We start from the raw sequence: 27,853 nt of genomic DNA, 5'->3' as shown, positions 1-27,853 counted from the left end.
ATATTACATCAAAACACCACTTTTGTTACATAGTTGACATAACACACATAATTGCTGCACAAATGCTATTAAAAATGACCTTTCCATGTCAATTTGCAGCCTTCTCATTTGACATTTACACTAGTCCCTTTTTTGGCAGTGACACATTTTAATGAAATCAATACATTGCATGTCAACATGCTTTAATGTGTTTCTATTAATTTATTAAAAACAGCATCTGGCAAAATAACGGACAAGTCTGACATTGCTTCTAGCAGACTCTCCCACTTAGCACTCAGGAAGTAGGATATACACTCACCGGCCACTTTATTAGGTACTCCTTGCTAATACCGGGTTGGACCCCCTTTTGCCTCAGAACTGCCCTAATTGTTCCTGGTATAGATTCAACAAGATGTTGGAAACATTCCTCAGAGAATTTGGTCCATATTCACACAATAGCATCACGCAGTTGCTGCAGATTTGTTGGCTGCACATCCATGGTGCGAATCTCCTGTTCCACCACATCCCAAAGGTGCTCTATTGGATTGAGATCAAGTGACCGTGGAGGCCATTGGAGTACAGAGAACTCATTGTCATGTTCAATAATTGTCATGTTGTTTACGCTAAATTCTTACCCTACCATCTCAATGTCACAGTTGAAATTGAGACTAATCAGACCAGGTGACGTTTTTCCAATCCTGTAATGTCCAATTTTGGTCATCCTATGTGAATTGGTATTTCCTGTTCTTAGTTGACAGGAGTGGCACCCGATGTGGTCTTCTGCTACTGTAGCCCATCTGCTTCAAGGTTCGATGTGTTGTGCGTTCAGAGATGGTTTTCTGCATACTTTGGTTGTAACAAGTGGTTATTTGGGTTACTGTTGCCTTTCTATCATCTCAAACCAAACTGCCCATTCTCCTCTGACATCAAGGCATTTTCGGTCACACAACTGGATATTTTCCCTTTTTCAGATCATTCTCTGTAAACCCTATAGATGGTTGTGTGAGAGTCCCAGTAAATCAGCAGCATTTGAAATACCCAAACCAGCCCATCTGGCACCAACAACCATGCCATGTTTAAAGTAATGTAAATCCTCTTTCTTCCTCATTCTGATTCACGGTTTGAACTTCAGCATGTCATCTTCACCAAGTCTAGATGCCTAAATGCACTGAGTTGCTGCCATGTGATTGGCTGGCTAATTAGCAATTTGTGTTATCAAACAATTGAACAGGTGTACCTAATAAAGTGGCTGATGAGTGTAAATCATTACATCATAAAAAAATTCAGTAGTCATAAAAATCATAATAAAAAGAGGACAGGGAATAATACCAATGGAAGACTTTATTTATGAACAATATTTATGTATTCAGGGTTAGGGTTCATTCCCGCAGTGTTTTAAGAAGTAAAATTTAGAAAAGAACGTTGGCTGTAAACACTGTCAGACATTTGTCTTTGTAGTAAATACACAGGCAGTATCTGATAAGACAACACGCACACCTTCCTCCTATACAGGGGATACATTTTGCAGCTGACAGAAATTTGCACCAGGTACAAAAGTAAATCTTTCCTAGGATAACTGTGGACTATCACTCTTGATCGCCTCCTGAAAATGTCAGTTGTCTGACTTTTATGACAACGCTATAATTGACACATTGAGTGCCATTATTTTTTTTTTTCATAAAGCACTAAATTTACAGCAGGTGAATCTTTCAGGTTCATGTGTTTGAAATGACAATGATTGATTCACCACCAGTAATTTTTGGTGAAAGTCACATTCATTGCTATATGCCATTTTGAGTTGCTGATCCACATGCAACAAGTATGTGCAAAGTTGGATTTCTTATCTGCATTTTTTTTTCCAGGTCAATGTCTCAAAGTATTAAAGCAATGAGTCGGCATGACAGACATCTAGCCTTTTTTTCCCAGGAGTACTGGTCAGCAATGGCAGCTTACATATAAAGCATATTCCATTTAAAGGCCAACTCCAGGAAATCCTTTCCATGGCCCTTAGATCTAAATGAGCCATTAAACATTGGAGATTGGGTACTGCCCCACCACAAGGAAGAATTTTCATAGTCCCAGAGTTGGGCTTTAAGCCATTTACAAAGCCCTGTAAAGAATTCCTCACCCTCCCAATTAGATTTGTAAAGAAAATGACTTCAGATGCAAACACATCCTCATACTCAATGTTCCTATTCATTCACCAGGCTTAAAGAATAAAAGCTCACCTGAACTTAGATGCAGCATGTACTCTATAGCCAGGTCTGGTGCACAATCACTGACTAGGATTATGGAGTGCTACAATATCACACTCCCTGTAGGGTGATTACTGGAATTCGCTAAAATCAAACTTAAGGCTGAACTGACTTTTCAAAATGTGATTACTTACTAAGGGTTAAGTCCAATGAGGTACCTGTCACCTCATTGACTTATCTCTTATTTACAACTGATACTTTAACTGAGCGCCGGAAGCACAGCTATCACTATACTCCCAGGCACTCTGACAGAAGCAATACTACTCACACACAGCAACTCGGCCTGCTCCTACCCTCTGCTGTCTATTCACAGAAGGCTTTGTATTCTGTATTGTATTACATAATACAAAGCACTGTGCGATTAGGCAGGAGGTGGAGAGGGGTGGGCAGACCAGCTGCGGAGGAATCTGCCGCTGAGGTCCAGTGTCAGGACCCTGGAAGTATAGCGACAGGCAAGTCAGTAAAAAAGTAATTTGTAAATTAAAATGAAAAGTCCATAACGTGGCATGCACCTTGTTGGCCTTAAAGTGGCAGTAAAGTTTCTTTTCTAAAAAAATTGCTGACAGACAGGATATTTATGACAGAAGAGACCCTATCCGTCTCTTCTGTCATAAATGCTTCCTCCTGTCTTTCAGCTGCCATGTGCAGCTCAGCGAACATTTGAGGCCCTGATCTGTTCTGCTGTGATGTGACTCCTATGCACATGCATGAAAGTGACATCATCGTGGGCCGGCCATTCAAGCAGCCAAAGGTTCAGAACCTGGAAGGAAGACCAGGTGAAAATGGAAGTGGCCGGGATCTGGCAGGTTGATCACAGTGCAGCGCTGGAGGGCTTGGTTTGACAGGGAAGTGTGCCATAATGTGCTAATATGCTGTGTATACATTATGGCATAACCCACCTGGGGGTCCCTAAAAGAAGTAATGTTAGTGGAGTTTACTTTATCCACAGTAATCCAGTCAAATAGCCACCCGCTGTAAGAATGCAACAGCTAATACTGCAGATTCCTCCATCTAGGCTGTATAGCATGGATGAAGGTATCGGTTAGGCTGGCCATACATGAACATTTTTTTTTTTCAACCAGCCAATAGGCTGATTGAAAAACAGGAACAGATTCCCCCATCCACACAAGCAAGGTGGATAGAGGAATCCTCCTTGTGTTATTTTATTCTGACAGCGGGCACTCCTCTGCTGTCAGAATACTCTGATCAATACTGCAGTGCTTTCAAATAAAAAGTCAGGTTATGAGAAGTTGATCACTGGACTGACTTCTTATGAATAGGAACAGTAGATGGATTGAAATTTCAATCTTTGGCCAATTTTCGATTTTTCACTTAGCCTGTGGGTTAAATAAGTTCACCGTTCATAACATGTCACACCCATATTCAGGGTGTAACATGTTATGAAACGACCGCCCCCCGCTCCAACAGCTAGCAGGTGATGCCCCCCGCTAACTGTCAACATTTTTAAAAAACCACGGCCCTGCCAACCTGCCCACATTACTCATTCACAGTCCTCTGTGAATAGGAAAACTACAAGTCCCAGCAGCTATAGCGGTTGTTGGCTTGTGGTTCTCAATGAACTACCACAGTGCTGTGGTAGTTCATTGATTCTTCCTGTCAGTGTATCAGCTTGCTCTAGCAGATATACTGACAGATCTGCAGAAGAACTGCATGGCACCAGCGATCTGCTGATTGCTGATGCAATGCTTTACATGCTCCTTCAACAGAAAACAAAATGCACATTTTTTTTTTTTTAACCTGCAAAATAATGTGCATTTATTATTTTTTGTCAAAAGGTGAACTTATCCTTTTAAATAAAAAAAAAAAAAAATAAAGGACAGCTTCAATCTTACAGACCTGACAATATTCTATATTGAAATGATCTAAAGTAAACAAAACAGGAATTAATTCAATGATTGTTGCATGAATCACATAAACAAATCAGATTAGATTGTGGTTTAAACAGTTGTAGATATATTTTATACTGTAATTGTCCTGTGTGAGAAATAGTTTGTACTGATAACACTTCTTTACAATGATTGACTGCACAGAATGAGTTTAACGTAAACAAAAAAAACAAATCAAAAACATTTTGATTGACATCTCCTATTTTGCACCATCAGTGATTTGGTTTACACCTAGACTTTTGGAATGTCCTTCATACTCAATGAATACTTTTTGTATATTTAAATGACATTTGTCAAAACTTCTCCAAATCCATTAATCTACAGCAAGCTCAAGGATCAAAGAACCTTATATTTACAACCTACTGCTGAATTTGACCGCCTGCAGTTGTCGTACCCGGATCTGCAATGAATAGAAATTCCTGTAGGGCACACTGCATGTTTGTGCAAGTCCGCATATCAACAGAGAGAATTCAAATGTTATTTGTATTTTCACTGATATACATATCTACACAGACATCCAATCCAGGTCCGCATATCAACAGAGAGAATACAAATGTATGTATTTTCACTGATATGCATACTACACAGACATCCAATCCAGAAGTCCACATACAGCCAAGGACAGCTATCAAAATTGAAGAATGGTGGTGTTAAGGACGTGATAACCTTTAGTCACGGGGCTTGTTTACACGAGTCCTGTGATTTTTTTTATTTTTTTTTTTTTGAATCCAATCAACATAGCTTAATAAAATGGTTTTCTATGTGCTCTGTTCACACCACAATACTGGCTTGAGGTGGGTTGCAGTGCGTAGTGTAAAAATACAAGTATGTTATGTTGCAACTGCATCTCTGTTGTGGTGCATAAAAATGTACACTGCATTTTGACATTCCTATAAATAAATTTTTTAAAAAAGTAAACCGACACCAGCCTGAACACTAATACAAAATCTTTTTAGCATGTGGACTGGTGTGAGTGAGTCCCACTGCTATAGGCAGCCAACATAAGGAGATCCTTCTGTGTCAGTTGTAGGATTATACAAAAATACAAGAATTTATAGGACCAGGTGCACCATACCGTCTCAACATGATCCCATAACCACCACAAAATAAGCCTATGAATAGTGCCAAATAAAAGAAAGACTGGTTACATATACACAAGGATGAAAATGAAGTCCTTCCGTGGTTTCTCCAATCACCATTTAAACTGCATTAAACTGTTTTGGGAGGTTCAGGAGCACAGAATGTAGAATAGATTGTCCTTTTTCATCCCCCCCCCGTGCTCCTTTTAACATTAAAGCTGTTCCTGTTTAAGCTATAGGGGCAAATGGGGCCCTTCTCATGTATTATAAAATAGCATTAAGCCTTTCATTTATTATGTAACATTACGTGTACAAAGCCTCTCAAAGGAAAACACGAAGGCTGCAATTTCTGACCTCTTCTTTAAAAGATACTAGCTCCCTGGCTGTCGTTATGTTACAGTGGCTTCAAGACTTCAGAGTCACTGACGCATAATAATTTAGCAGATAAACGTCTTCTGCATTTCCTGATGTGGTAATGAAGTTTTGGGATTGTGAATAAGAAATGATTGAATTCAAAGTATCAGCAAAACAACTTGTTTACCACCATTTTCAGAAAGAGGTCAGTAATGGCAATCTCCATTTCATTCTCATGACCAGTTTACTTTTCTTCCATACTGAGGCCATCCAGCATCTATGATACGCATACTTTGTACTTCAGTGCTTTTAAGTTTCTGTGGATTTCCTTTAGCTCACACCCAGAATCCAAAAGCTTAGTCTTAAAACAATCGTTTTAGAGCACTCTGCCATTTCTGCCCTTCTGAGAATATTTTTTTTTGGCTTTGGTACAGTGATCCCCTAAACTCCACCCAGACACCTAAATACATACCGTATTTGCCGGCGTATAAGACGACTTTTCAACCCCTGAAAATCTTCTGAAAAGTCGGGGGTCGTCTTATACGCCGGTATACGGCGAGCCGGTGTGTCAGGGCGGCACTTTTTCCAGGGGTGGTGTCCTCCAACGGACACTAAGTACAGGGGTGGGCAGAGGGGCTGCTGTACCTTACCTGGTTCCGGTCCCACGATGATCCGGTCCGGGAAGCGCGGCTGCTCCTTCTTTCAGTTCGGCCGCTCGGCTCCGCCTCCTCACCGGTGATTGGGCGCCAGCGCACACAGGCGACCAATCACCGGCGAGGTGGCGGAGCCGAACGGCCCCGCGAAAATCAAGCTGCCGAACTGAAAGAAGGAGCAGCCGCTCCTCTCCCCCACTGACACTAACGATGGGGCACCATTCCTCCTCCACACTGACACCAATGATGGGGCACTATTCTCCCCACTGACACCAATGATGGGGCACTTTTCTCCCCACTGATACCAATGATGGGACACTATTCTCCCCACTGACACCAATGATGGGGCACTATTCCTCCCCCACTGACACCAATGATGGGGCACTATTCCTCCCCCACTGACACCAACCATGGGGCACTATTCCTCCTCCCCACTGACACCAACGATGGGGCACTATTCCTCCTCCCCACTGACACCAACGATGGGGCACTATTCCTCCCACTGACTAATGATGGGGCACTATTCCTCCCACTGACTAATGATGGGGCACTATTCCTCCCACTGATACCAATGATGGGGTGCTATTCCTCCCACTGACACCAATGATGGGGCATGATTCCTCCCACTGATACAAATGATGGGGCACTATTCCTTCCACTGACACCAATGATGAGGCGCTGTTCCTCCCACTGACACCAATGATGGGGCACTATTTCCTCCCACTGACACTAATGATGGGGCACTATTTCATCCACTGACACCAATGATGGGGCACTATTCCTCCCACTGACACTAATGATGGGACACTATTACTCACACACTGACACTACTGATGGGGCACCATTAGTGTCAGTGGGAGGAGTAGTGCCTCATCATTGGTATCAGTGGGAGGAATCATGCCCCATCATTGGTGTCAGTGGGAGAAATAGCACCCCATCATTGGAATACCATACTGAAATAGCATACCATATTGAAATCAAATCTGATGTTTTTTCATTTTTATTTGGTGTGCGTTGGAAGAGGGGTAGTCTTATACGGCGAGTATAGCTCAAACCCTATATTTTAACAGGAAAAGTAGGGGGTCGTCTTATACGCCCAGTCGTCTTATAGGCCGGCAAATACGGTAGCTGAAAAATAGTAAGGCAAACTGTTTTACTTTGAAACATACCATTCAGCCAGTATTGTGATTCTTGCACCTCAACCATACTATACAAGCCATGTGTAATGGCACTAATTGCTACAACAGATCTGTAGCTCCCTGTCACTCCTTCACCCTCAGCCTTGTTGCTGGACAATGAATCAACATCATTCTGGTGAAGTTCTTCCATTTTCTACCCATTCTTTTAAGTACTATTAACAACCTCTTCCTCCAGCTATCAGTGCTAAAACATGTTGGGACCTATTCACATGAATGCATTACAGTTAATGCACATTACACAAATTAACGCATTGAAGTGCCAGTTCTATTCAATGAAACCCCATTACACCTGCAATGTAACACATCATAATGCACTCTGAAGTCCACTCAGCTATCAAAAAGGTGGAGGTCCAATTTTTGGTCCATTGGCAACCTATTCAAATGAATAGGCTGCTTTACTGCACCGCGCGACATAACATATGTCTGCAACAGACTGGATAGGGGTTGATGGGCAATTAGGATGACAGCACTTTGAGTGATTGGTCCGCAGCGTATATCCTTTTATTCTCTAGAACCTTTTTTTTTTTTTTTAAAAGGGGGTTGTTGGAATTCCATATAAAAAAGGATTTCAGGTACCGTATATACTCTAGTATAAGCCGAGTTTTTCAGCACATTTTTTGTGCTGAAAAACGGCCCCCTCGGCTTATACTCGAGTCAACGTCAGGGAGCACTTTTTAGGGGGGCGGCGCGGTGCTGCCGCCGTCCCCCCCTTCCGACGGAAGGGACACCAAGTACAGGGGTTTGCAGAGGGCTGCAGTCTCTTACCTGGCTCCGACGATCCATCCAGGAAGCGCTGCTCCTTCAGTCACTCCGGCCACTCCCTCACTCCTGCCGCTCGGCTCCGCCTCCTCACCGGTGATTGGCCGCCAGAACTGTAGCTCAGGAAAGGCATACAGGCGGCCGATCACGGGCGAGGAGGCGGAGCCGAGCGGACCCGCGAAAATCGAGTGAGGGTAAGTGTGCAGTGCAGAGGTGCTGCTGCAACCACATATGCTGGCTGCAGCAGTACCGAACTAGAACAGGAGTCAGCAAGTGTCATTGGTGTCAGTGGGAGGAATAGTGCCCCATCATTGGTGTCACTGATACTAATGATGGGGCATTATTCCTCCCACTGACACCAATGATGGGGCACTATTCCTCCCACTGACACCAACGATGGGGCACTCTTCCTCCCCCCCACTGACACCAACGATGGGGCACTATTCCTCTCCCCACTGACGGAGTACTATTCCTCCCACTGACACCAATGTTGGGACACTATTCCTCCCACTGACACCAATGATGGGGCGCTATTCCTCCCACTGACACCAATGTTGGGGCGCTATGCCTCCCACTGATACCAATGATGGGGCGCTATTCCTCCCACTGACACCAATGATGGGGCGCTATTCCTCCCACTGACACCAATGATGGGGCGCTATTCCTCCCACTGACACCAATGATGGGGCGCTATTCCTTCCACTGACACCAATGATGGGGCGCTATTCCTGCTAGTAGGTGCCTCATTTCCCACCCTCGGCTTATACTCGAGTCAATAGTTTTTCCCAGTTTTTTGTGGTAAAATTAGGTACCTCGGCTTATATTCGGGTCGGCTTATACTCGAGTATATACGGTAGTTACTTTAGCAATATTGGAATATCAGTTTAAAGAAGTTTGAATACATAACCAAAATAAAAGGTGTCTTCTAAGTTGCCTGGAGTTTCAATTTAATGTAAGATAGCTTTGGCTATCCTTGGCATCTTTACGACCATGCAAAGGAGAAAAGACTGTAAAAGCCTCTTGTGGGCAGAGGCTGATATGAACAGTTCAACATTACATGTAGTAAAATATAGACAACCATAAAATAAAGATGCCTGTCACTCTTCAAATAATAGATGAAAATCAGAGGCAAATAGGGTTCTTTCTATAAAACATTAAGAAATGTGTACAAAGTTCTACATTTTTTGTACATTATAAAGGGCCTCACATTATTTAATAGAAAAGTGCTCAGTCTTCGTATTTTTTTTTTTTTCAAACACAGAAATCAAAATTATTCTGATGTTTATTGAAAAAGGCTAAACAAAGGTAAAGTCCATCGTTTGGGATTTTTTAATGTGCAAACTACTAATCAATGCACACCTGCCTGTTTTGCTATACTGACCACATGCATGAATAAATGTAACAAAAATATATTTCCATTGCACAATCAAAGCTTTCATTGTGGGAAGCTGAGATGGGAACCATCTGATTACAAACCACTGCATGAACCTATAATCCTTGAAAACGGAAGAACTAATAAGAGGTATGCATTAGAAATGGAATCATATACAGCAAACTCTTATAAAATGGCTAGATTTGCCAAGAGATTTTTTTGGGTAGGGTTCAGGAAAAGCATCTTTTATTGATTCAGCAAGAATCGTACCCCTGAAAATATCAACTGTCTGTGCTGTGCATAAAAGGTGATAATAAAAGTGACCATGCAAACTGTGTTGCTGGAGCTTGCCTTCGGTGACCACTAATATACAATGGAACATGTCTACAATGGCCTTCGGTGCCACTATTATGGAAGAGCTGGACCTGTACAATGTAGAATTCCATGGATTTCTGGGATGGTTTTCTTTAAAACAAACAAGATTTTGCCCATAAATAAAACCAAATACATTGTTATGAACCTTTATTAGGTGGTTCACATTTCAGTATAAATCACACTAAAAAGATTTTAAAAAAAGCTATTTACACTACAGTGCTGACACCTTTAAAATGAAAAATCGATATAAATAAGCTCTATGGAAAAGCCTGAATTGTCAAAAAGAATTCTGGCTCATCTTACAAAAAATATATATGTTAATGTCAGCTCTATCCTAGAACCAAAACTGAAAACTTTAGAGAGACTTTATGTTAAACCTGCAGTGTTTACAGTGCATCTGGCCCTAAGTGCTTTGATATTTCACAGTTACGGACAGGCACTGAGGAATGTTACATCGCTACATAACTAGATTCAGTAACAGACTACAGGGCAAGTGGAAGCCTGCCCCATGATTTACAAAGCTTTACATTATTATTACGTTATGTAGAATAAAAAACAAACTATATATACACATATTTTAGCACAGATGTTCCTCTTCTGTCCGCACAACTGGGTTTGTTGTTATAGGTTGTGGAGTGTCCTCTTGGATGTCTCTTGAGTCTTGCTTAATGATTCCCAAAGTCTCGCTTCCAATCTTGCCTTGTGATTCCTTGGCATGATCAGATTTAATTGTGCAAGTCTGACATTCTGCAGGAGTCATGGAAATAGTTGGAAGGTTGATATTGCCAAAAGTATCACCGGTTTGGTGGGGAGACACGGGTTCATGTTTTACTTGCTGAGATTTTTGCTCAAGGTCCTTTGACTGCCTGATGTCTGAAAACTGTACATGAGAGGTGTGTGTGCTCACAGCACAGAATGTATGCTCTTCTTTTCCAATGTTAGGTTTCACCTCAGTTTCTGAAATCGTTTCTTCCAAGTTACAGTTCTGTGCCATTTGTGCATTGTACATTTTCAGTCGAATATGCCAGGCCAGGCTGCACACTGCTGACACGGTCTTGAACTGATGCACAACATTTCTTGGAATAAAGTAGATGTCATCATCATATAACTGAATCTTAGCATAACGAATGCCTTCCCTGCGAAGCTGGTTGAGTTTTGCATCATCAACCCACTGAACACACTGAGGAAAAAAAAAACAAAAACAAACAAAAATTTTTTTTTACAGACTTTTTTTTTTTAATGCACATAGGCAAATCACAAATATAAATCTTTGGCCAGCACGTTTTTTGAGCTTCAGGCAATTCTTTACCAACTACATAAATATTTATAATAAAAGGGACAGTTGTAATCCTTCTCCAACCTCTTTATATCATTATACACTTACAGTGATTGTAAAGCTTTACATTTTTTTTTTTTTTTTTTTTAAATAACAAACATGTCATACTTACCCGCACTGTGCAGTGGTTTTGCAGAGAGCAGCCCCAATTCTCCGCCTGCTATGGGGGCACTTGTACGTACTTGCTCCTGAGCCGGCTCTGTGCATCCTTTTACACACAGAGAATGGCTTGGCCCCATCCCCTGCTCCCTCCCTACTGGCAGTGATTGACACTAGAAGGAGCCAATAGATCCCACTGCTGACTTTTTGTCCAATGAGAAGAGAGACGCTGCTCTCGTGCACATTGCTGATAGAGATTGGTTTCAAGTACGTATAAACAGGGATGGGGGGAGCTGCACACTGAAGGTTTTTTACCTTAATGCAATAGGGACAGATACAAGAATACCTATACACTACTGCCACCATTCCACCAAATAACAAAAAAGCAAAATCTGATTTTCCCTGCTCTATTCAGAAGTGGGAAGAAAAGACACAAGCAAAAAGCTTTGCCTAACGACTTGTATTATTATAGCATCAGGAATAAAATTTCCAATGTGTTAAACCTGCCAAGGCTCAGGATAAGTAAAATACAGCAGATCCTTTGAATGTGAGTGAAATTTGGTAGGCCAAGTATCTACTTGGTTTTAATACCTATTCCATGGAAAGATCTGGCCAGTTCCCCACCCACCAGCTGAAACAAGGAAGAGTAAGGCCTCTTTCACTTGGCCAGGTTGGTGCATTCTCTGGATTCCAATGGCAGAATCTTGTGGCTGGAATGACCGGGGCATGCGAAAAGCAGCAGACTGCATCCAGGCTCAGCCATCCGCAGGTAAACACTTGGTTTGCGGCTACATGCAAAAGTGGCAGCCTCTCAGTTTATATAGTCCAAATGGCCTTTGCTATTCGCATGTCCTGGTCCATCTAGCCACAAGATTTTGCCAATGGAATTTGATGAATGCACCAAACCGGCTGTGTGACGGGCCCAAGGCCATTAGTATCAAAACATAAGTAACGTGCTGACAACAGGGACAAACTACACTAATGAAACCATATACATCATGTAGCAATAGCTACACTAATTCAATATTAAAACAAATCCATGTAGTCTCCGAACTTTATCATATTCAATCAAAACCAATTAACTGTTGCAATTTCAGCACCCACAAACATCATGGTTAACAGAATAAAACCACTAGAAAGTGAAAAAATGTAAAATTAAAGCTGAAAGCTTACAACTCACCAAAAAGATAAAAGGCAGTTCACACTGAAACTGCTACATTCAGGGTGTGGGTAAATTTCCACTAAATTGCTCTTCTGAGTGAGGTTATACTGTATATCCTAAATGGGAACACACATAGCAGCAGAGATGACAGTGGTTCTAGCCTTTTCTTAATCAGCCCATAGATGATGCTATTTTCTTCCCTTCAAATCACGGGAATCCCTCCCTCAGTGCTTTTGTATTCTGCCAGTGGGGAGTCTTCTCCGACGGCAAAATACAAATGATCACTGCTGGTGGCTATAGCCACCAGAAATAATCACGTGCAAAAAAATCAGACAAGCTGGTTGTAATAAAGTCGATCGATGGATTGACTTCAGTAGAACCAGCCAGCACACAGATGGGTCAGATCTCGGCTGGCCACTGCTTAACCTGCCCAGGAATTCAGTCCATCTATGGCAGGCTTTACTCAAAAGCTAAATAGAAAATAAATTGGCTAGTATTGGACTTTAGGAAAGCCAAAAAACGGTGTTAGGACCACTGCAATCTCCCTCTGTCAATTGGGGGACCAAACCGTGCCATACTTCATCTAATCTGACCCCCAATCCTCCTCTTAGCTTCTCTTGAAATGTAACTAAGCTTAGCCATATGTCCTTAGTTGCTCGTAGGTACAGCAAAGTGCTATGAACGCTGGCTTTCGTAATGATCAAATTGTATTTAAATCCGAAAACAAAGTATTCCAATCCTTAGAGGTGATGGTTTCATTCATTTTCTCACTTTTTATTTTTACCTGCCATTAACTCACTTCCTGTGCTAGGGCAACTACACTGCTCAAAAAAATTAAAGGAACACTTTGAAAACACATCAGAACTCAATGGGGAAAAATATCATGCTAGATATCTATACTGATATGGACTGGGTAATGTGTTAGGAACGTAAGGATGCCCCATCATTTGATAGAAAGGAAAATGATCAACCTACACAGGACTGAATTCAAAGACACCTCGAAAATCAAAGTGAAAAAATGATGAACTCTGTTTCTGATTGTTTGGTCAGAGACATTCACACCAGTGGCCTGCTGGAGGTCATTTTGTAGGGCTCTGGCAGCGCTCATCCTGTTCCTCCTTGCTTAAAGGAGCAGATACTGTTCCTGCTGATGGGTTAAGGACCTTCTATGGCCCTGTCCAGCTCTCCTAGAGTAACTGCTTGTCTCCTGGAATCTCCTCCATGCTCTGGAGAGTGCTGGGAGACACAGCAAAATTTCTGGCAATGGCATGTATTGATGTGTCATCCTGGAGTAGTTGGACTTCCTGTACAACCCCTGTAGGGCCCAGGTATTGCCTCATGCTACTAGTAGTGACACTGATCCTAGCCAAATGCAAAACTAGTAAAAAAACAGTCAGAAAAGATGAGTAGGGAAAAAATGTCAGTGGGCTCCACCTGTAAAACCATTCCTGTTTTGGGGATCGTCTCATTGTTGCCCATCTAGTGCACCTGTTAATTTCATTAACATCAAAGAAGCTGAAACTGAACAACCACCCCCTCTGCTACTTAACTGGCCAGATCAATATCCCAGGAGTTTAATTGGCTTGATGCTATACTCTGATTAAAAAGTGTTCCTTTAATTTTTTTTGAGCAGTGTATATTGAGTAGGGATGCACCAATACAGGTTTTTTTATCAGCGAGTACCAATACCGAGTACTTGCCGATACCATGTACCAATACTCTGTGGTGCAATTTATGTTAATGGACACAAATTGCACCGCACAGAACAACATGCGATTTGAACAGGAATACGATTCCTGTCCAAATTGCATGCAGTTTCCCCACTGCTCTTGTGTGAACCTAGGCTTGTACAAACCTGGGTTCACACAGGAGCAGTGGGGAAACTGCATGGAATTTGGACAGGAATCATATTCCTGTTCAAACTGCATTTTAACCTTTGCAGTGCAATTTGTGTCCATTAATGCAAATCACACTGCAAAGTATCGTTTAAGGTATCGGAAGTATTTTAATGAGTATGAGTACTCATGAAAATACTCGGTATCAGCGTATCCAAAATATTGAGCAGTGTTGTCACTTTAAGACAGGGAGTGTGTTAGGACTACATAACACCTCTCCCTCTTCTCCATAACAGGGGGAGGTGATTTGTAGTTTACAGAGATAGCAGGGAACAATGCTGATAACAATCCCTAGGAAGACAGCACATTAAATATCAGCTTACAAGATTGGCTGGATAAACAGCTGTTTTTTTTGCACTTGAACAGGAATAAAAAAAAATGCTTTATATTTAACAGACCAAAAGGGAGTGAACAGGGAGAGGTCTATGCAGTGTGACCTCAAAAAAACTTTGCCAATGTCCTGTCATGTGAAGGTACCAGCCTATAACTCAGGGTCTATGAATACTCAGCCTGCGTCCTGTACTGTACAATTTAAATACTTATTTAGCGTTTACATACACTTCAATATAAAAGTGTTTTTTTTTATATATCTACTTTGATTATGATCATGACGAAAAAAAAAACAAAAAAACAAAACAAAAACAAAACAACAAAAAAAAACAAAAAAACCCTGTTATGTTAGTCTGATACACACAAAACATTGCATATACATCTTGTGTTATTTTGGCCAGCAGATGGAGCACTTGTCTCCTTTTCAAAGTTCAATCACACAAAACACAGCCTGAAAGCCAACCCCATAGAGCCTGCAAATCGTTCATGTTTGAATATTCATTTGTGAAGCAAAGAAATAGTTACAAAAAACAATTTAAAACACTAAAAGTATAGTTGATTCAAAACCTTGATAGATGCCCTTTAAAACCCAAGCTCACTTAGGCCTTATGCACACTGGGCTTAAAATGATACCACTTTTGAAGAAGTTTTGGATTTTTTTAGCCTGTAAAAGCACCTCTATATAAGCCTAGGTGTCCATGCACACACATGCGTATGCAGGCGTATCTAAAGAGGAGCATTTACAGGATGGGGGGGACCAAAAGGTGTGCTCAGGAGAAGAACTGAAAAGTAGAAAGAATGCTGAATGTGTCTAAAGGTGCCTAAACGCTAGATGCATCGGGCGTTAATGCATTCCAATGGCCAGAATAAATGTAATATTTTGGCCAATGGAATCCATTAATGGTCAAACGCTTGGCGTGCCTAAACCCATGTGCAATGCCCAGCTTTAGAATAATTCACACGGGCAGAAAAAAACTTTGCCTGCAAGAATCTCTCTTTTGTGTAAAAAATACACATCTAAATGCAAAGCTTCAAGATCCTGTGTAAAATACACGCCTAAAGCACTTGCATGTATGTGCATACATTCTGCAGCTGTGTCCTACTTTTTTTGTGCATGGCTAAATGCAGCACCGATTTTTGACACAGCTGTGTGTATGGGCTTTTTGATTACTATAGTGCTGCGCTGCTACACTCATCTAAATGCAGTGTTTTTTCTGCCCGTGTGAATCAACCCTTAGGCACTGGCGTTAAGAGGGGCTTGTAGCAATTGTGCATACAGAGATGGACACATCCACCTTGCTAAGGATCCTCCATCTTGTATCATTTCTACTCCCAAATCAGCTTCCCTCCAATTTCCCCCCTCCCTCAGAAATGTGGTCTGTATGATGCAGAGATCACAGGCACAGTGGGAGAGCTTCAGGGTTATAAATCCCACACTAGCTGGTGCCCAGGTGTCGGTCAGCTTCCCAATCGGAGATATCGTAAAACCATAAACCAGTCCTTCACTGAGCTTCAAAGACATTCCAGCTAGCTGTAAAACAGACTCATGTTTAAAAATCCCCTTTTCCATATAATTTTATATCTGGAGATATGGAAGACTTACAAGGAAACCAGGTATATATTCAGATCGGTCACTTTAATACAAGTCGGCTGATATATTACACCCCCTAGCTGAAATCTGCAGGAGAGCAGAAAATAATATCTCCTTAACCGTCCCAAGCAGGTATGTCATATTTAATATCTAGACGTTCAGCAGATGCTTCTGCACATTAATCTACTAGTGGCAAGGCTGCTACATACACCGAGGGTAAGTTATGGATCATGATATAAACTGGGAGGGATTCTGGTTCTAGCTTGGGTCTCCGCCTGCAACACCCTCCCCAAATGAGGCGATTGGTTCTCTGCTTCAAGGAGACACCCTGCTGAGTTCCTAGAAAGGCTGTGATGCTTGGAGCAGAGAGTTAAGTTAAGTTGTGTAGGTCGTGTTGAAGTTGAAGAATCCTCCCTTTTAACATCGGAACCAACTTTGGGAGATAAGGCACCCTTTGGGCTCAGGAAACTTGATCTGCTTAACCCAGGACTTTTGGCAAGTACTCTCTCTCTCTAAACTTCTGTTATCTCTTTGCTGTGTTATTGCTCTCTGTATATTTGTGTGTGTGTGTGTGTGTGTGTGTGTGTATATATATATATATATATAGATATAGATATATAGATATATATATATTGTCTACATCTTTTTCTGTAAATATTTTTATTGCACCCTTTGACTTTTTTAGTAATAAATCTACTTTCTGAAAGTGTTGAACTGTTTCCAAAGCTCTTCAATGCAAACTAAGAATCCCTGCCTCTGACGAGCGCTACTGTGTGTTTTAAAACGTTTGCATACATCTGCCGCGGTGACATTGTGTATACAAACATCATAGTGTTATTGCTAATATTGCCGAGTTTCCTCCTATTCTGTACAAAAAGGTGGTGGTGGCAGTGTGAAGGGTTAATTGCGTAATTAACCTGACCCAGTAACAATCGCTCTCAGGCTGCAGGTACACAGATTGTGGTCCATTAGCTGGAAAATCTTTGTGCAGGGTGCAGCTGGGTGTGGCATTGTTACGCACGTGAGAGCGCTGTTTTAGATTGGCTAGTCCTTCCGTCACGAGTTTGGTGAGAAGGGCTGGGGTCTGACGCTGCGATCGTCACAGGGCTAAACAGATGCCCTCTGTGTGCATGAGGCTTAACTGAAGGGAGGAATCTGGACAGTCATACTGGTAATTCTAAGAACAAAGGTATACTGCTCAGGCAAACAATCCAGATCAATCCACAACAGGTGCAGGCTCTGGCTCGCCACCACACACGATGCAATAGGAAGAAGGGTCAGCCGCACACCGGAGCATAGATGAATATAGTGTGTATTTATTGATCCATAGGACACACAAAACACCAGGCATGAATACAGGACCTGTTAACGCATTTTCACACGATCTTGTGCTTAATCATAACCAATAATTAAGCACGAGATCGTGTGAAATGTGTTAACAGGTCCTATATTCATGTCCTGGTGTTCTGTGTGTCCTATGGATTAATAAATACACACTATATTCATCTATCCTCCGGAGTGTGGCTGACCCTTCTTCCTATTGCATACTGGTAATTCTGTTGCTATTTCATGTGCTGCTCATACTGAGACCACTCATACACACATTCACATGATTATTTAGCTGCAAGAGATGCTGGGACAAGTAGTTAAAAAATCTTCAGTGATATTTACAAGCAGATCAGCATTTTTACCCCTAATTTCTGAGCTGCTGCACACGACCAGAGGGTGCAGATTCAGCACTTAATTACCAGCCTTTAGGTATGTTTTTTGCCTAGGGCAGAAGGAAAGTCTAAAATCAATTTCCTTCAGTCCAGTGTTATAAAAGACTGTCTTCATGGTATGTTCCACTTACCTGTGATAAAGGCGGTTCATGCAGGTCTAGCTGTAATCTCTGTACCACTTCTAAGAAGTCTTCAGCATGAAAACATATTACATCTTTGGTTATCCGAGGTTGCTCATTCCTAAAAAGGACATCGATGTTTTACAAGCGGTGAAATTGCAGTTACATTTAGAAGACTCCTATTAATATTCCTTAAACATGAGGTCAAAAGAGAGAGCAAACGTTTGTAGGTTCACACTACAGTCACCATGTACTGAGAAGTCACAGGGTAGCAGCAATGGCACCTCTGCATTACCAACTCAAATGTAATTACAAATTCTTTACATGTCATAGCAAAAATAAAAATGATACATTCTAATTATTTTTAATTATAAAAAAAATATACATATTTATAACCTAGATGACAGTTTTTAACCTGTTAAAATGTAATGTTTATTGCATGCACCAACTCCTTGCTGAGACTCACACTCTGGTAATCTTGCAGTCTTACAAGTGGCTGTGAGTGTAAATACCTATCTTATAAGAAGGATCCTAATACTTGATGTCCAGTTTTGTGATACAAATGTGCGTACTACATGCTATTGTCTAGCCATATCTACTCTTTGGGCTTTCTTTGAGTAGTTTACAGTTTTAACAGGCAAGAATAGCTGCAATCCTAAAGATGCCCACAAATGAAAGATGACAGTTCCTCAATCTGGGAAATGGCAAGTTTTTTTTTGTTTTGTTTTTTCACAGGTGTGCTCCTTTACAGCAATAATTCCTTGTCCTTCTTGGGAAAGATCTACTCCAATTGATTACCCCAGTGAAAGGCAGGTGTTTGAAAATAACAATGGTACTAGGTTATGTCCAGAATGCAAACATGAACACTTGACTTAAACGAGCATGTACACTGATCAATCATAACATTGTGACCACCCACCTAATATGGAGTAGGTCCCCTTTTGCTGTCACAACAGCCCTGACTCATTGAGTAATGGACTCCACTAGACCTTTGAAGGTTTGCTGTGGTATCTGGCACCAAGCCATCAGTAGCAGATCCTGTAAGTTGGGAGGTGGGCCTCCACGTCAACAACCTCAAAGACACGGTCTTCCATTGCTTCATGGTTCAGTTCTGATGCTCAAATGCCTACTGTTGTCCCCTTTGGCGGTGGACAAGAGTCAGAATAGGTACCCTGACCAGTCTGCAGTCCCATACGCAACTAATTGAGATGCACTGTTCTGACACCTATCAGAAACAGCATGAACTTTTTCAGCAATTTGTTCTACCATAGCTCATCTACTGGATTAGACTACACAGACCAACGTTCGCTCCGCATGTGCATCATTGAGCCCTGACTGCCCACGACCCCATCACTGGTTCCCCGGTTTCTTTTCCTTGGATCACTTCTGGTAGGTCCTGACCACTGCAATCCAAGAACATCTCACAAAAGCTGCAGTTATGGAGTCAGTCTGACCCAGTCAGAAGAAGAATGAACACACAGAGTTACACAAGCCAACAGTTGGGATGATGGTCTGCTGTGTTATAATGGAGAGTTTTGATTTAACATTGGCTAGGTGCTCTCTTGTGACAGCTACATTAGCAAAAACTCCACACTGCAGTGCATGGCTTCTCTGTCTCCTTGCATCCACAATTAACCTTCACTTCAACCAGTCCACGGCTAACCTACGTGTGAAATAAATCTGTAACGGTGCTACTACAGCACAGATCTGGGTACATTTTATTAATATGACAAATATAAAACATACTATGCAACTATAAAATCTTTGTATGAAGTCAAACCCTTTTTTAACTCAAGAATATCTACCATACAGAACGGATAAAGCTCTGCATTCATTACCTGACCCAGCAAAATACTGTTGGCATCAAACTTGGGATAACTATCAGCTGGAAACTGGTCTAGCTCCATTTGGTAAAGCAACATATATAATTGAAAATATTGCCACTAGCTAAGTATTCATAATTTGCATTCTTCTTCTAATGAGCACAGTTCTCTACACCGTTCCCACCTATTTATTTTTTTTGTGCAACCAAATTAGAGTTAAATTCCAAGTTTGGGCTTTTTGGGCATTTTCAATAAGGTTGTAACACTCCAAAATGTGGAAAAGTCCAGGGGATGTGAATACTTCTGCAAGTTACTTATACACATTTTTATTGGGACAAAATAAATCTACATTTCTGCCCGAATAAAACTTCATCCTGTATACTTTACACTGGTAACAATAAAAAAAACACATAAAACTAATTTCAGTGGTAGATAATATAACATTTTCTAAATATTACAGCTGAAAGGGTGAAAGATGAATCTATTCAAAAAATAAACTTAAAAACAACACCTAAGGTCTCATTCACACTGGCTTTCCTGCTTTTAGCTTTTCTAAATGCATAACACAAGTTATCTAGGTATAAACAACTTATACCACTTTTTTCCGGTGTTTAAATGCTTTTGCTTTATAAAAGGTTTAGCTAAGTTGCATTTATTTTCTAAAAACACAGTGAAACGGACTACACTTAAACGCAGTGTACTTGGCACCATGGAGGAATCATACATGCCATTTATATGCCTTTAGAAATATCCTCTAAAAGCAAGTTCAACAGTGACCGTATGAATGAGACCTATTAGAGAATTACAGGATTCCAGGAACTTCAAAATGACTCATTTGAGGCAGCTTGGACCAAGCAAATTATCTGCATGCCAGAACGTACTAGCTGCTGCTTAGTCTGTAACATACTGTGGTAGTTTGTGTATTATGCAGTAAGTCGCGCCGAATTCTGGCAGCAGCACCAGCAACTTCCCCTCTACTGCTGAATATAGAGAGCCACCTATACCATATGTTTGTTATTTAGGAGAAGTCTTTCAGTAAATGCAAGATGGTATAGGATCCTCCTGCGCTCATGGGAAGTAACTGACTGGATACAGCTGCTGTCACTTAACTAATACCAATAAGTGCAAAAAATAAACATAAAATTAGTGAAGCGCTTGTATCACATGAATACAATCATGTATCTCCATAAAGTATAATTTTAAATCAAAGTGACCACTATATATAATAAATATGTGTTGACTCCCTCTAGTGGAAAGAAAAATAGTGTCAACCAAAATAATTAAATATCACACATTATGAAACTAAATATATAGTGCATGAATCAGATATACTGAACAAAGTATATATACGTGAAAACAGAATAATTGGCCACATACAATGGTGTCTAAATCAAACATAAATAATATATGCCATAAGTGAAAAAAACAATATCAACAGTGAAAAAAATATTCCATGCATGTGACTGTGCTTTAAGCTGGAACACACACGTGATCTCCACTTCTAAGTGCAGGTACTCTCCTTCAAATGGCAGCAATGCCTGCTCACCTCCCTTCCTTGACCCACACAGGGCCTCAAAGCAGTTACCACCTCAGTGGTGTATTCCTCTGGCAGACTCCTTAATCCTCCTCCTCTCTTATGTAACTTTTTTCACACGGCTCCAAAAGTAGAATAAAAAGGGTGCTGCAGATCAGACCTACACAATCTGCTTCTGTAACCAAGTAACACACCTTTCTTGCTGCAGTCCTGTTTCTGATTCCTTCTCATGTTTGTCTGTGCTCTTCTATGATAGAAGAGCACAGACAAACATGAGAAGGAATCAGAAACAGGACTGCAGCAAGAAAGGTGTGTTACTTGGTTACAGAAGCAGATTGTGTAGGTCTGATCTGCAGCACCCTTTTTATTCTACTTTTGGAGCCGTGTGAAAAAAGTTACATAAGAGAGGAGGAGGATTAAGGAGTCTGCCAGAGGAATACACCACTGAGGTGGTAACTGCTTTGAGGCCCTGTGTGGGTCAAGGAAGGGAGGTGAGCAGGCATTGCTGCCATTTGAAGGAGAGTACCTGCACTTAGAAGTGGAGATCACGTGTGTGTTCCAGCTTAAAGCACAGTCACATGCATGGAATATTTTTTTCACTGTTGATATTGTTTTTTTCACTTATGGCATATATTATTTATGTTTGATTTAGACACCATTGTATGTGGCCAATTATTCTGTTTTCACGTATATATACTTTGTTCAGTATATCTGATTCATGCACTATATATTTAGTTTCATAATGTGTGATATTTAATTATTTTGGTTGACACTATTTTTCTTTCCACTAGAGGGAGTCAACACATATTTATTATATATAGTGGTCACTTTGATTTAAAATTATACTTTATGGAGATACATGATTGTATTCATGTGATACAAGCGCTTCACTAATTTTATGTTTATTCAGTAAATGCAAGGCTTCCTCTAATTCGCCATGGTAGAGAGGTGCTCAGATGACATTCCAAAAGAAGTAGTCTTGTATTCACTAAAATAAATGGTGGAGATGCAGGTTGTGCAACTCACTCTATATTTACCTGTAAAAAAGGAAGTTGCTGGTACTGCTGTTCAAGGAACCCCTAGCTACTCTGGGGGAACCCTGGTTAAGAAAGGCTGAACTAAAGGGTCATTACAATGCAGAACAAAATCTCCATGTTACTAGATATAATCTGAAGCTTTATGCTTATAGAGGTGAAAAGGGAATGAAATCAATATGCATGCAAAGCACCAAATAAAAGCCATCAAAGCAGTTTAATTGCAAGATGCTTACCACTCTCCACAGTGCACTGCTTTCAGTACACCTACAGCTGCGGTGGTCTGGCGCTCAAATCCCTGTCCTATGTGATCAGCATGTGCCCTTGTCCTATCTTCAAACAGCATTTCCCGAGGCTCACTAGCCCGAGGTAGGTACTGCAGGTTTTTAATTTCATTGGTAGTTCTAAAGAATAATAAAAAAAGAAGTTAAAGCACAATGTAACCTCTACATATGCCAGTTATCCAAGATATCTAACATGTTCATTATGTTGAGTACTTGAGGTTTGTGTAATTGGGAAAGACTCAATGTTCTCACAGTTCTCCCTTTAAATGGACCACTGACAATATATGGTGGACACAATCCAACCTCTGAAAGATCCTTAATCCTGTACACCAAGGGTGACACACTGGTGGCCCTCCAGCTGTTGCCAGACTACAAGTCCCATGAGGCATTGCAAGATTGACAGTTACAAGCATGACCCCAAAGGCAGAGGCATGATGGGACTTGTAGTTTCATAACAGCTGGAGGGCTGCCAGTTTGACACCCCTGCTGTACACAATCACCAATGCATGCATTTTTGTTTCTTACAAAAGTGTGTACTGTGTGCTGCTTGGATCCACTATGCCACTAGGGTCTGAAGTCAAAATGTTCCAGGTCTCCCCATAGATGATCAGTTACCAAGTTTAGTCCCTTTAGGGTGGGTCACCTTACCTCTCGTACTCCCTGATATGTACTTTTATTTTCAACCCTTTCAAAGAAAATTAAAACTAAGTGAATTCAAAGCTTTTCATTCTGAGTTTTCTATAATTTAGAAAATAGTTTAAATCCCATAAGGTTATTTCTTGCTGCATGTGTACCACTAGGAAGATATCCCTTCTCTTTTTTCCTGGAGACTCAACAGGAAGCAAAAGGAAATTTCTCCAAAGTTTTATTTGGAACTTTCAATGTTCCCTTAGTTGGCACAGGGTATTCTTAGATGTTTGAGATAACCAAAAGTAGACAACAGCCAATGAGGGATCCAACAGATGTGGGGAAAAATATGGTGGTCCTGCACTTTAGACTTACATTGCATCCAGAAAGTATTCACAGAGCTTAACTTTTGCCACATTTTGTTATGATACAGCTTTATTCCAAAATGGATTGAATGCAATTTTTCCTGCAATGATCTACAAACAATACCCCATAATGACAACGTGAAAGAAGTTCGTTTTGAAATCTTTGCAATTTATTAAAAATAAAAAACAAAAAAAATCCACATGTACATAAGTATTCACAGCCTTTGCTCAATACATTGTTGAAGCACCTATTATGCCTCAAGTCGTTTTGAGTATGATGCTACAAGCTTGGCACACCAATTTTTGGGACATTTCTCCCATTCTTCTTTGCAGTACCTCTCAAGCTCCATCAGGTTGGATGGGGAGCATCGGTGCACAGCCATTTTAAGATCTCTCCAGAGATGTTCAATCTGGTTCAAGTATGGGCTCTGGCTGGGCCACTCCAGGACATTCACAGAGTTGGCCTGTAACCACTCCTTTGTTATGTGGGCTGGGTGTTTAGGGTCGTTGTCCTGTTGAAAGATGAACTGTTTCCCCAGTCTAAGGTGCAGAGTGCTCTGGAACAGGTTTTCATCAAGGATGTTTCTGTACATTGCTGCATTCATCTTTCCTTCGATCCTGACTAGTCTCCCAGTTCCTGCCGCTGAAAAACATCCCCAGAGCATGATGATGCCACCACCATTGGTCAGGTGGTGAGCGGTGCCTGGTTTCCTCCAGACATGAAGCTTGATACTCAGGCCAAAGCGTACAATCTTTGTTTCATCAGACCAGAGAGTTTTGTTTCTCATGGCCTGAAAGTCCTTCGGGTGCCTTTTGGCAAACTCCAGGTGGGCTGCCATTTGCCTTTTACTGAGAAGTGGCTTCCGTCTAGCCACTCTATCATACAGGCCAGACTGGTGGAGTGCTGTAGAGATGGTTGTTCTTCTAGAAGGTTCTCCTCTCTCCACAGAGAAATGCTGGAGCTCTTTCAGAGTGACCATCGGGTGCTTGGTTACCTTCCTGGCTAAGGCCCTTCTCCCTTGATCTCTCATTTATGCCTTTCCTAATCATGTCCAATCAACAGAATTTCCCACAGGTGGACTCCAATCAAATTCTGGAAACATCTTAAGGATGATCAGTGGGAACAGGATGCACCAGAGCTCAATTTTGAGTGTCATGGCAAAGGCTGTGAATACTTATGTACGTGTTTTTTTTTTTTCATTTTTAATAAATTGCAAAGATTTCAAAACGAACTCCTTTCACGTCATTATGGGGTATTTGTAGAATGTTGAGGAAACAAAATTAATGTAATCCATTTTGGAATAAGGCTGTAACATAACAAAATGTGTCAAAAGTTAAGCGCTGTGAATACTTTCTGGATGCACTGTAAAGAGGAACTTTTGGACATCAGCTAAAGAGGTCAACAAAGGTAAAATTCTTTACTACAACCTCCTGCAAGCTAAAGTGATATACAGTTGCAAGAAAAAGTATGTGAACCCCTTGGGATTACGTGGAGTTTTGCATGAATTGGGCACAAAATGTGCTCTGATCGTCATCTAAGTCACAACAATAGAAGAACACAGTCTGCTGAACATAATACTACACAAAAATTAGATGTTGCCATGGTTTAATTGCACATAACATGTAAACATTCACAGTGCAGGGAGGAAAAAGTATGTGAACCTTTGGACTTAATAACTTGTTGACCCTCCTTTGGCAGCAATAACCTCAACCAAACGTTTCCTGTAGTTGCAGATCAGACCTGCACAACGATCTGGAGTCATTTTGGACCACTCCTCTTCACAAAACTGTTTCAGTGTAGCAATATTCTTGGGATGTCTGGTGTGAATCGCTCTCTTAAGGTCATGCCACAGCATTTCAATGGGGTTGAGGTCAGGACTCTGACCGGGCCACTCCAGAAGGCGTATTCTGTGCTGTTGCAGCCATTGTTTTGTTGAATTACTTGTACGCTTTGGGTCATTGTCTTGTTGCATCACCCATCCTCTGCGGAGCTTCAGTTGGCGGACAGATGGTCGTACGTTTTCCTGCAAAATGTCTTGATAAACTCTGGAATTCATTTTCCCATCAATGACAACAATCCGTCCAGGCCCTGAGGCAGCAAAGCAGCCCCAAACCATGATGCTCCCTCCGCCATGCTTCACAGTGGGGATGAGGTTTTGATGTTGGTGTGCTGTGCCTTTTTTTCTCCACACATAGTGTTGTGTGTTCTTCCCAAACAACTCAATCTTGGTTTCATCTGTCCACAGTATATTTTGCCAGTAGTGCTGTGGAACATCCAGGTGCTCTTTTGCAAACTTCAAACGTGCTGCAATCTTCTTTTTGGACAGCAATGGCTTCCTCCGTGGTGTCCTCCCATGTACTCCATTCTTGTTTAATGTTTTCCTTATTGTAGATGTGTCAACAAAAATGTTAGCATGTGCCAGAGATTTCTGTAGGTCTTTAGCTGACACTCTGGGATTCTTCTTTACCTCATGCAGCATTCTGCGCTGTGCTCTTGCAGTCATTTTTACAGGACGACCATGCCTAGGGAGAGTAGCAACAGTGCTAAACTTTCTCCATTTGTAGACAGTCTGTCTTATCGTGGACACATGAACATCAAGGCTTTTGGAGATACTTTTGTAACCCTTTCCAGCTTCATGCAAGTCAACAATTCTTGATCGTAGGTCTTCTGAGAGCTTTTTTCTGCGAGGCATGGTTCACATCAGACAGTGCTTCTTGAAACCAGTAAACCCAAAACAGGTGTGTGTTTTTTAAGGGCAGGACAGCTGTCAGCAACACATCCAATATCATCACACTGATTGGAGTCAAGGTTGGCTCACTCCTGGCTCCAATTAGCTCTGGGAGAAGTCATTAAGCTAGGGCATCACATACTTTTTCCTCCCTGCACTGTGAATGTTTACATGTTATGTGCAATCAAACCATGGCAACATCTAATGTTTGTGTAGTATTATGTTCAGCAGACTGCGTTCTTCTATTGTTGTGACTTAGATGACGTTCAGAGCACATTTTATGCCCAATTCATGCAAAACTCCACCTAATCCCAAGGGGTTCACATACTTTTTCTTGCAACTGTATATCAAAACTGGTTAATTAATTCAATGTGAGTGGGAACCCCCTCTTTTTCTCATAGACATAAAATGCAAAGGACAACTGTAAACAAATGTGCACACTGTAAGTGCATAAATCACTGGCCTGTGGTCAGGTGGGAGGCTGATACAAATGTTAGTCATGTCTGCATCGTAGAAGCTTTTGGAATGCATTATTCCACCTTCTCCCTGAACTAAAGCTTTCCATACATTGTACCATTTTCTTGTACAATTCTCCTTTAGATTTACCAAAACCATACATTATAAGGTCAAACAAACACTTTCAATTTGTATGCAATCAGACAGGCCTCTTGCACTACATAGGTGAAGGTAAATCTAAAGGAAGTTAAATAAGAGAATTGTATAATGTATGGCTAGTCTAACTGCTTGTATTACTAAACCTAAGCCTGCTTTGGCCATATTAAGCATAGGCGCAGAGGAATTCCGTTAAATATTGAGACCCATGGTCATGCATGAATATTTACGCTTTGTTTAACACTGGGTAAAAAGTGGAAAGTTAGTGAGGTGCCCAACATATCCATGGTTAAGACACATAGTTCTGATATATATTTCTGAAAAGATTATGGCTTACTCTACAGGCCATTCAGAGAATTTTTGTAAGGATTGGGACTATTGGACATTCTGTTACTAACCCTGCGTGAGAGCTTCCATCATATTTTATAAATATGAACGTTGAATGAGCAGCTAAATTGAAGTGACACCTTAAAGCTATAAGTCCATTTGTATGTTTTTATGTAAATGTTTTCTAACCATGCTACAACTGAGCACATTTTTTTCTTACTGAACTGTATGGTGCAATCCTTAAAAAGGTACAACTGTTAAATTGCCATTTTACTTAAGATATATGTACTGTCATTGATACGATGTTGCAGTCTTATGCTCTTGGAAATAATA

The 27,853-nt window shown here is 41.1% G+C and overlaps 1 protein-coding gene across 1 annotated transcript in view; it reads right to left on the bottom strand.

Annotated features, from left to right (window-relative positions):
- Positions 1-1,302: 1,302 nt before the first annotated feature.
- RSBN1L (round spermatid basic protein 1 like) overlaps positions 1,303-27,853 on the bottom strand; it is a 110,942-nt gene continuing 84,391 nt past the window's right edge. The window contains exons 6-8 of the mRNA XM_089685725.1: positions 22,813-22,980; positions 18,198-18,306; positions 1,303-11,112 (exon numbers count right to left, since the gene is read on the bottom strand). Of these exons, the coding sequence (XP_089541851.1) occupies positions 10,510-11,112; positions 18,198-18,306; positions 22,813-22,980 (880 nt within the window). The 3' untranslated portion in view covers positions 1,303-10,509. The remainder of the gene's footprint in view (positions 11,113-18,197; positions 18,307-22,812; positions 22,981-27,853) is intronic.

Source organism: Staurois parvus, unplaced genomic scaffold, assembly GCF_062004578.1.
Source record: "Staurois parvus isolate SC_StPar_1 unplaced genomic scaffold, SC_StPar_1.0 ptg000019l, whole genome shotgun sequence".
In the NCBI taxonomy this organism is placed as follows: domain Eukaryota; kingdom Metazoa; phylum Chordata; class Amphibia; order Anura; family Ranidae; genus Staurois; species Staurois parvus.
The sequence above is the reverse complement of the archived record's forward strand: the minus strand, read 5'-3'. Positions and strand labels throughout refer to the sequence as shown.